At 39.2% G+C, this 10,389-nt stretch overlaps 1 protein-coding gene across 1 annotated transcript in view; it reads right to left on the reverse strand.

Annotated features, from left to right (window-relative positions):
* LOC139741191 (neuronal acetylcholine receptor subunit alpha-10-like) overlaps positions 1-899 on the reverse strand; it is a 94,411-nt gene extending 93,512 nt beyond the window's left edge. The window contains exons 1-2 of the mRNA XM_071651783.1: positions 887-899; positions 119-270 (exon numbers count right to left, since the gene is read on the reverse strand). Of these exons, the coding sequence (XP_071507884.1) occupies positions 119-270; positions 887-899 (165 nt within the window). The remainder of the gene's footprint in view (positions 1-118; positions 271-886) is intronic.
* Positions 900-10,389: the final 9,490 nt, after the last annotated feature.

Below are 10,389 nucleotides of genomic sequence, written 5' to 3' on the forward strand. Positions count from 1 at the left end.
GATCACAGGCAGATTTACGTGCAGAAAGGAAGAGGGACAGAGACATGAAACATTCAAAATATAGCATCTTTTCCATATACATCTGTATACCTATTTATATATCATTTTTGATACTTACGAACTTTATGATTTGGGAGGGTAAGAAGCGGAAAGAGACCCAAACCGGTCTGTTAGCATCCCGCACTGGTCGGGCAGCCTTGTGTCCGTACTCTCCCATCAACTTGTTGATCAGATCTTTTTCTCCTCGGCCAGTAGAGATCGTTATTCTCTCTGTATGACAAAAAAGTAAAAAGACGAGAGAATATTAAATGAAGAAGTAAAAATGCACTTTGGGTGAGGATAATTCATCAACGTTATGTATTACAAAAGCAATCCTGAACGATGTGACATAACCATGTGTGATTTGATGTTTAAATGCGTATCATTCAAGTTGTTCTGTCATTTAAATAATACAGTCACATGACATGAAAACGTCTGGCTAAAAGAATTATGCCAGACATTCGACATGATTGTACAATTTCTGCAATTGCGTGGGTTTTGAGCGTAGAGCAGTATCTACTCTGTGATACATTTTTGACTTCAAGTAATGACTTAAAATTTCTTGAGACACTTGCCATTGATACTTTATGATTATCTGCTGATACCGCATTTATGAAATACCTTCCTTTGAAGTCGTCGATATCTAATTTCACGTTTATTCACAGCAGCTTGAAGAAAAGGGTATTTTTATGACACATATTGCTTCCTGTCCACTCACCCGTTTGTACTATTAGTATTCATTGTTCCTAGAAACCATTGTGTTATGCCGCGATTCTTTGTGCTCTTTAGACACGATTTGCCAAACATTATGATCTATCATGTCAACAGTGTTTTTTGTTTTACCAACTTTTCCTTGCCATGGCAACCTTTTACTGTGAACCGGATGGGCAAATATATTCAATGTACACGTTTCAAACAAACTGAAAAGACTGAAATCATACGATCGATTCAAATGCATAATCTTCCATGAATCGTAATTAGTTTACCTTCACTATTATAGGTACTGGAAAAGTTTGTAAAAATGTCACTATAAAGATAACCGTGCCCTGCAGGTGCCATGGTATTGTCTTTGGGTAATGGAAACATTGCGTCTCACGAAGCTCGTACAAATACAGTTAGTCGGAAACGATCAGCTGAATAAACAGTCATCTATGCCTGAGCACGGACTTGTCCTGTGGCAAAAAGAAACCAGATTCTTTTGGGATCTCGTGCTTGTGCAACCCTGTGTCACGAACCATAATATGTCATTATCAGGCGAAGACATAACATTTAAAATAAATTGATATATCTCTTGTTTTTACATATGAGAATCGTTGAATAATGTGCATCGGCGAGACCAACCGTGAACCAGCGACCCCCTTTCTGTGCTTCAGCTATGATTATAGAGTCTACTCTCAACAAAGCAAAACAAAACAAAACAAAACAAAACGCAAATAAGAGTGAGCATCGAGATTAAGGACCAAACTTTTTATCTCCTTCTTTCACCAGGAAATTATTTGCTATCTTTTATGCTATCAGCGTGTAATTCTTTTAAGATTTAAACAAGACACATGCAAACCTACATGTGTACAAGTATTGAGAACACGAAACACGAAGTTACGCTTTACCATCACTCTTAAAAAGCAACAACTTAGTGTTTAACTATTCATGGGAGAGTTAATTGAAATTCAAACTACACAGGAATTTCGTTCGTGAAACTTATTTGAAACCTATGAATAACCCAAACAGTCCTCTCAGTATCAGTTGCTAATAATCTCGAAAGCATCTTAACTTCACACCAAGCTCTGGTACACTGCTATGCCTAAAGTTCCTTGGAAGTAAGAGCTTTAACGAAAACATGACTGAGGAGGAGATTTGCGAATGGTAATAGTAAATTGATAGAAGTATGATGCTCCTAAGTTGTAATAAATGCTCCCTAATATCATAATGCAATACGCAAGGCATACAGTAATAGATATATATACTACAGCTTGGCCATTGCAGTTAGTTTACGATGGTTTACGATGAATCAATGTGACTCTCTGTCTCCAATTAACGATGAGCCCTTTTGGACAAACATATTCAGCTTTATATGCACAGCTCCTCTAAAATGACCCTGTGGAGTGCCCCAATCTGAGGCATACAGTTCTCTTATTTCGCGATTCATGATGTGAGCACAGGGTGCACTTTCAATTTCCTGTCTCTGTCTTTTCCCAAGCTTTTTACTGCTGAAAGACGGACTACCTAGATCCGTCCACCGGACAGATGAGGTTGAATATGACTAATATCCCTACTCAGGTTCTCTTTCTGTGTCACGGATGATCCACCTTTCCATTTAATTTACTAGGGCGGGGCGGAGCGCCAGGCTGGACGGAACCTTGCCAGAACACCTGGTCATCGTAGGAACGAGGATGAGAGAGAGGTGGGCATCAGGGGCGGATGTGGAGGGAAGGAGGTTAATGGTGGACACCCCAAGGACTTCTCACACGTAGAATCCGTGATCTTCTCACTATTTACCCCCTTTTCTAATCACATCTATAGACTAAACCACACATCAACCTCTAAGTGCACTTTTTGTGTCCAACTGGGAATCATTTTGGTTATCTTGTTCTGATCCTGGCATGTTAGATCTGACTATCTACTGAATGCAGCTATGACTGATACATTCAATGCAGCTGCAAACGTTTTTAAACTCTTTTGACAGAGGGTTGGTTCATGCAGTCTGTCGCACAGACACTAGCGTTGAATACAAACCCATGAAAATCATTATGTTTCAGCACCTAAACAAGTATGGATAAGTATGACATGACTTTTGTATTTTCAATGGAAACCCAACGCAACCCAACCCAACCAAGGTTAAGTCATAACGTTTCAGGGGAATGATGCAAGGCAGATAAGTCGAAATCTGCAACACAATCTCATCGCTTCTTGGAAGTTGCGGTCATATTCACATGCCTCATAAAGCGCATTCCACTTTTGTCCCACATAGATTTTGAAATCTGAGTTTAAGTCCTGTAAGTGCAGGCTGCCAACGCCCTTACCGGCAGCACACCCTGCTTCTTTTTTTTCTTTTCACTGGCAGTCTACGGTTTCGGCTCTATCAGTCACTGCCACATTTGGCCTGGAGATTTCCATTGATTTCCCTCATTCAGTGCACATCCACGCCAGGCCCGAACGAAGAGCAATCGGAAGAATTGAACTCCCCTCGCACATCGCTCAGACTTCCAGAAGTGCTGACTATCATCGAATATTTGGCATGCAAGCTCAATTAAAAAATTCCCGTCGCTTATCCACGCGACTGATGACAACAGATATGTGTCCAACTCGAGCACCATAATGAGATAACCACTCTGTTTTTTCTGGAAGTGATGAAACGAGAACAGAATTCGCCTAATAATGGCAGTGTATTAAGCTAAATATGATTGCTTTGTAATGACTTCTATTCATTTTCCTGACACATAACAAGATTCACTTCCATGACATGGAACAATTCCCAGGGTTGAATAATACAAGAATCAAACGCATTTAAATCATTTACGGCGACATTTATGACATCAAAAGTTGTGAAATGCACAAGTTTGTGAGAAAATACTCTTATAGATTTGTATCTCTCGTGACATATATTTCTTAACTTACTGTATTCTATTTTGATATGCCTGTCTCCTATGTTTCCTTGGAAAGTGGATGAATGATGGAAAACATATGTATAGGCCTTATATATGTTATAATAACCATTTACCATATTCGGGTTAAGCCTTTAATAGTATGATGTTGCAACCTACAGTGTGAAAGACTAGCATTGTTCTGAAGGCAAGTTGGGTCACAAACATAACTGGTCTGACTTTTAATATTTGTTTTAAGTCCTGAAATAGATATATCCTTATTCTCCTAACTTTTATATCGTGTATTATGAACAATTGTTTTACTTGTTATACTCGCATTGATATTCTCTTAAAATACAATCAATGCCGGCAGTGAAGAATATGTTTCAGAGTAGGAAAATTGGCGGTACAAAGGTAGCTTACCCTGTGGTATTTAATATTCAGATCATGCGCAGAAACTATTATCTAAAGGGCATCAGTAACTGAAGAGGGGTGCTCTTTTTCCCTCCCGGCTTCTTCCCCCTCTAAATTCACAGTTTTACGTTCCACAAGGACCAACTAACCAGCAGGCTAACAGAAAATCTGTGACATGATATTAAGGATTTAAGTAACCCCCTTATACAATCTTGGACGTGAGGTTTTTTCCTTGTTGTCTAGTGGGACACTTTTGGCATTTTGCAAAAATCCAGCCCATAGTTGTTCGAAGTTTCCTTGATTCCTGAGTAGGAGAGACACATACTTTATTTGGAGCACTGGGGGAGGATTGCACTATCAATACTGGTCGTTTGTGTTTTGTGAATTGTTTTGATTCAGTCGGCTGGATTCTTCAAGCAAGACTTGAAAATCCTCAATTTGAAAGAAACCGTCGTATTAAAAGGCAGAACTCTGGAAAGTTTATTCTTGCTCTTGATAAATAACTTTCACGTTTTCTTTTCAAAATCTCTGAATGTATTAAATGTTAATATCATCATTCGATAACATTCCTATGCCCTCGTAATTTCATCGACAAACTTTCTTTACTCGTTATAATGTTCTTTTATTGTATTTGAATATACGATCTTTTCATTTGATTTATATCACGATTTAAATCAAGTGTGGCATTCTGATTTTTTTTTTCTAATTCCGTCATGTCATGATATTTAAACATTCCCTCGAGAAACTATCCTAAACGTAACCTGTGGATAGACAAAGCTTAAATACACATAAAGGATAGATTTAAAAGCATCCTAGACCATATTCTGTATGTGGTTTTTTAATCCCTATTTCTGATCATCATTTTGGTAACATTTACACGTAAGCTGCCGATAGATTATGATTCCCGGACACTGATTTTTGATGAAAGACAGGCTTCCACGGAGAGATAGATATGGCGGGCGAAAAGTTCACAATCTGTCGCAACACATAATCAACTGCGATTCTTCTGGATCATGGGGGAAAAGATAATTCATAATGCCTTTGCTCATAAGCTCCCAGAGATCTACCAGTTAATTCATGTCCTTGAAGCTTATTAAGAGAGATTGCTCTGGGCTGACGAATCCCGAGGAGGATAGATTCATTTCCAGTGATCTCCATCGTCATCTGTGTATAGCCACAGGAGCAATTATGAAATTTTGACTCAATGGCTGTATATCATTCGAGTTGTAAATAGTAACAATTTCTGGTCACGTTGTACTCTGTCTCTTCAAAATGTCGATGTCAAGGAAACAAATAACAAACGTATCGATTAAATGACAAAGATTTTGAAATAACTATGTTAGCGAAGTACGTCAACATTGTTTCACTAATATATATCCACATGATTACGCTATAATACCGAAGCATTCGACAGTTCCCAATATGTGCAGAATACGGAAATTTACGTGAAATGTAAATGTGCATGAAATAGGCGTACCTGATATTACTTACGACTGGATATGAAAATGGAGAAGATGTAACGATGGAAAAGTGCAGTGATGAAGAAGAGAATAAAAAAATAAGAAAAAGAGAACGGGAAGAGAAAGTAGAGATGCAAAGGAGAGAGAGAGAAAAAAAAGACTGAAAAGAGGCAGAGAAAAGGAATCGACTCATTTAGAAGGACCTGACAAGATGGTGAATAAGGAAAAAACAGAGTGTATAGTAGGGAGGATGGACAGAACGAGAGGAAAAGGTACAGAGATGGAAAGAATACAGCGGAGAATCTGAATTAGAAGTTTCGTAGAGATAGTAAAGATAATAACAAATAAACGTAATCGGGCGTACGGAGCAGTTTCACTACACAATGGTTCCGTATTTATAGAGCATGATGCTAGAAAGTACAGTATGCTCTCGTAACTAAGGTTGAAAATGTCTCTATTTGCGTGCAAGTCGTATTCTACAGGAAACCGGCGGAACCATCAGAAGGTGTAAAGGATCAAAGGGTGTAATCGCATCCCATTCCTGGCTAGGGAATCAAACGGTATTGAGCAAGGACAAAAATAGAACACAATATAGAAGGGGAATATCTTTTAAAAAAGGAAAAAAAGGAGAGTATAGAGAACTATAGCTTTTGGCATTAAAACTGATGACATCATTTATTGTTAAACTATTGCTAAATTCACGTAGATTTACCTGCAATGGAGCAGTAAATTTGTTAACGCCAGTGATGCGTATGAAAAAAAAAAATGCACTTGTATACAGGCGCATCCTCGCTGTCCTTCAGTTAATATTTTCTGCATTTGTTTTTTCCTCATGGACAATCCATACCACTATTTGTGGGTGGCCTAGCCCCCCACGAACCTCGCACTTCTCTATCTCAAATTGCGGGGGTAGACTTTCAAGTCTAGCTCGTGTTTCTGATCATCACAATCTCCCTCGCGGTACGCTTAATGTTTCCAAAGAACTTCGCGACTCTAAAATCGGTCAAGAGATAGGCGACAAGATAGAGTCAAATAACCGGTAAAAGCGGATTGAAGTGAGGATAAGATTGGGATAAACTTGCCGATATTCAAGCTGTCTGTTCGAATGAAGCTCTAGGCAGATTTCTACGAGGAGGATATCGCTCGAGTAAATGTGAATCTCCGTTGCTAAGAAGTGTTTGAGAGATTTCGTAGAGGTCTTCTTGTGAGCAAGTAACTTGTATTCGCAGTTTCTATTGCTTTCAATTAGCGTTTCCACTTTCTTATCCTTCGACCCCAAGCGAACCGTTAGTGGTAGTTATGTATCAGTGTTATGCTGCAGGATTTTTATAGTGTTTTTATCATATCTGAAACTTACCTAGGTCATGTCGCTCAATCACACGTGATCAGACAAACGTGATCAATCACACGTAATCTTATGTTTTGCCCCATACCAAGTACTGTACAGTGTACAGACTGTCCTGTTTCTCTGCATAGGGCCTAGGTCTGAAAGGTTCGCCCGGATGCCGGCGTTCCTCTGGGACTGTAACCTACGGCCTTAATGATCTCGATCTCAGCTGCTGTATCCACAGCACGTCACTTTGTGTTTCTTATCTCACACTGCTCATGTTTGCTATGTGATTGTCACTCATGCATACTTACAGAGCACTTGACGCTTTATCACGCCAGAGATAGAAAGAAAAGCCCATTATCAATTTATTGTCATGCATGGCGATTGGTATGTTGGATATTGAACAGACATAATTATGAGATCTATATCTCATGGCCTTCGCGCTTCTTCTTTTTTTCTCATGAACCATGCAGTCAGAGCGTAGAATTGAGAATGAAGGAACTGTTTTTCAAATATTAAGATCGTAAAAGGACAGATAGTTTGTAACCATTGCCATGTATTATCCTGATCGCCAGAGTTATTGCATGAGTGTTGTTCAAACACTATCTTTTCTTCTTTTTTTTTGGGGGGGGGGGGGGCGCATATCTTCTAGCAAACAAATCAGCCTCGAATCTGCCTCCCTCTCATAAGGAAATAAAAAAATGAAACATCGTTAGAAGTGAGTACTAGATTATCTGTATTCACACAAAATGAAAAAAAAAAAAATCTATCCACTAACATTAATCTGACGGTGAAGTTTTGCCGCTTCAAAAGACATCATGATTTCGTTAGGCCTTGGAGATATTCAATTTTAGGATAGTTGCATTATTGATTCCTGTATTATTGATTGCAAAGAAATGAGAAAAACAGGGAGACGAAGCATTATTAGAAGGTGATATGTAATCCTCGCGCTATCAGCGTCACAATTCTCGTTACCCTTCGATGTCACTGGAGCACATGTAAATGTCAGTGTCCACAGCTGAAAATGTGCTCTATCAGGCTCAGTTCGGATCGAGGCATATAAGGGCTAATGGTGTCGCGCAATACTCTGACTGCAAACACAAATGACGACAAAGCACAATTTCTACAGAGCTCAAACGATCGCGGATATCACTAAAGTCATCTGCCTTATCGATCTCTATCTCATTGAACCGGCGCAGTGTCTTTTCTCGTCGCACCCGGAGAGCGACAGGGCGAGAGTGTGGACCTGACCTTCAGCGGTGAATTGGGGAAAGTCATCTCCTGCTTGAGCATCTTGCTACCAGCTGAGATGCTTTCAAAAATGAAACATCAACATAAAATTCAGAAAAAAAAAGATCTCTACGTTGGCAGACATCAAGTCTCTTGTGGTCTTTTGTGCAATCCATCCTATTTCATTTCTACCTTTTCTCAATGTATGACAATTTTGCCATTTTGTTTTGTTTTTCGGTCTGTATAGAATTCCCCCCATTTCCCCCTTTGCTAAGTGCTCGGACAGCCGGACTGAACTCACGGATGCCTTTAGCCTCGCCAGGAGTTAGACGCGCGCTCCCCAAGTGAAGTGGTTGCGAAAACATGCCGCGAGTGACTTATTGCCGAGAACGTTCTCGGCAAAGGACGTCAATAGTCTCACAAGAAGCGTAATTGGTGGTGTATTTGGCAAGTCGTGTCGCACAATACCCAGCAGCCACGATATTCATAATGGAATTAAATTGATTACCATCGATCTGACGCCAAAAGACAGACGAATGTTGTATGGTTAGTGCCCGGAACTATTTTCGGCACAAGGTTATCAGACAAGTTGCAATCCCATACGAGAGAGATAGAGAAGAAACATAGAATAAGCACAATATTTTTGTTGCACTCACGGCACTTTAAATCATGAAACAAAATAGACGCACAGACAGTAAGCTGGAGAAAGGGAATTAGAATTTGAAGACTATATACTGCCTTGGGGTGGGGTGGGATGGAGTGAGGGTAAGAGCTGTCAGCCTCGCTGGAGAACACATTGAAGAAATACGGAGAAAGCCATAGAAAAGGAAAACGACTGAACGTAATGAGGTTCCCAAAGAAATTTGCCATTCCTTTGTGGCACATAACCAAGCAATGTCCTGCGATATTAGTGAGGATCGACGCGGAAAGATTACAACTACAAGGGACCTGTCATTATTATCAAATGATAATTACAATCAAAACAGTTTGAGAAAATATAACATTTACAAAGAAAATTACCAGCTAGACGATCGATATTTCATAGGATACCCGAGATAAGAGGGTAAATCCAAGCTCTACGTTTTACTTTAATTCTCGGATAAATAAATACTAATATTAATACAATATGAAGTTAATAACTGCAATAACATTAAAGGAAGGGTAAAGCATGTGATGTACGTAGAGTGACGATTTACTTTAGCAAACGATCACGCATGGAGATGATGGATTAAGCAATAATCAATCTTGATTATGCACGTAAAAATTAAATCAATCAACCTCAAATTGAAGAATTTTGAATGTGTTTTGGCCTCCAGTGCTCAGAAAATTAAAATGCATTTTCCAAGTTAATCATAAAATCATTTGTTGCTATAATTGCAATCAACAAAATAATCACTGGCCATTCCTTACGGTCACAACTCTGAGAAAGTTCTACCATCATGTATAACTGGACACATACTTGCGTTTGCTATATTCTTGTCTCTGCCACGAGTAAATGTATTAAGTATTTTTTTTTCTATTCCCGTAAGTCAGAGATAAGTGTTGGTTCAACTGGATGCTGACTTGCTGTAAAAAGACATCGAAGGTCTAATTTTGACATAAAAACTTGTATCGTGAATCACTGAATCATTTCTCCGTAAATTGCTAGTTGTCTGTAAAATACGAGTATTTATGAATATATATGACATGTTTACGTATGTAATAGGTGTGGGTGTGTGTGCAGTGCAAATATGTGTGTGTGTGCGTGCGTGTGTATGTACGTGTGTGTGTGTGTGTGTGTGTATGTGTGTGTGTGTATGTGTGTAGATGGAAGAGGACAAAAAGAGAAAGGACGCAGTGTCTATGACAGGTTTGTTGTTTTTGAAAATCCTTTGAATTGTTCACATGCAGCATCTGTTGGTGGTGGGAGAACAAATATCGGTTCGTGACGCAGATAGCCGCAGGATCTGCGTGATGTTGCTGTATACTATTCAATACACTGTTTGTAAACGCTAATTAGAGCAAGACCTGTGTTTGGTCGTTGTGTTTGCTTTAACAGTTTCTATTACTCAAGCCTAACGCGGAAGGAGGCAAAGGAAAAAAGTGTTCGTAATGCACCATTCATCAACCTAATAAGACACTAAGCGGCTATGTCTTTAAACACGCACAAACCTGAAGCGTCAGAGATTATTGCCCTAGAAAGTTTAATCTCTAACGGTACATGATTAATCATCCAGTGACACACAACGGAATGATACTGACAAATACATCAATTTTGATAGAAGGCACAGGAGGAAAAGAGAAAATACAAGCATGGATTTGAGGGAAGCATTAGTTTGCTGCCTTGAAAGGTGTT

The sequence above is a fragment of the Diadema antillarum genome, unplaced genomic scaffold, assembly GCF_040938485.1.
Source record: "Diadema antillarum isolate AM-2024a unplaced genomic scaffold, OU_Dant_1.0 seq00000910_RagTag, whole genome shotgun sequence".
NCBI lineage: Eukaryota > Metazoa > Echinodermata > Echinoidea > Diadematoida > Diadematidae > Diadema > Diadema antillarum.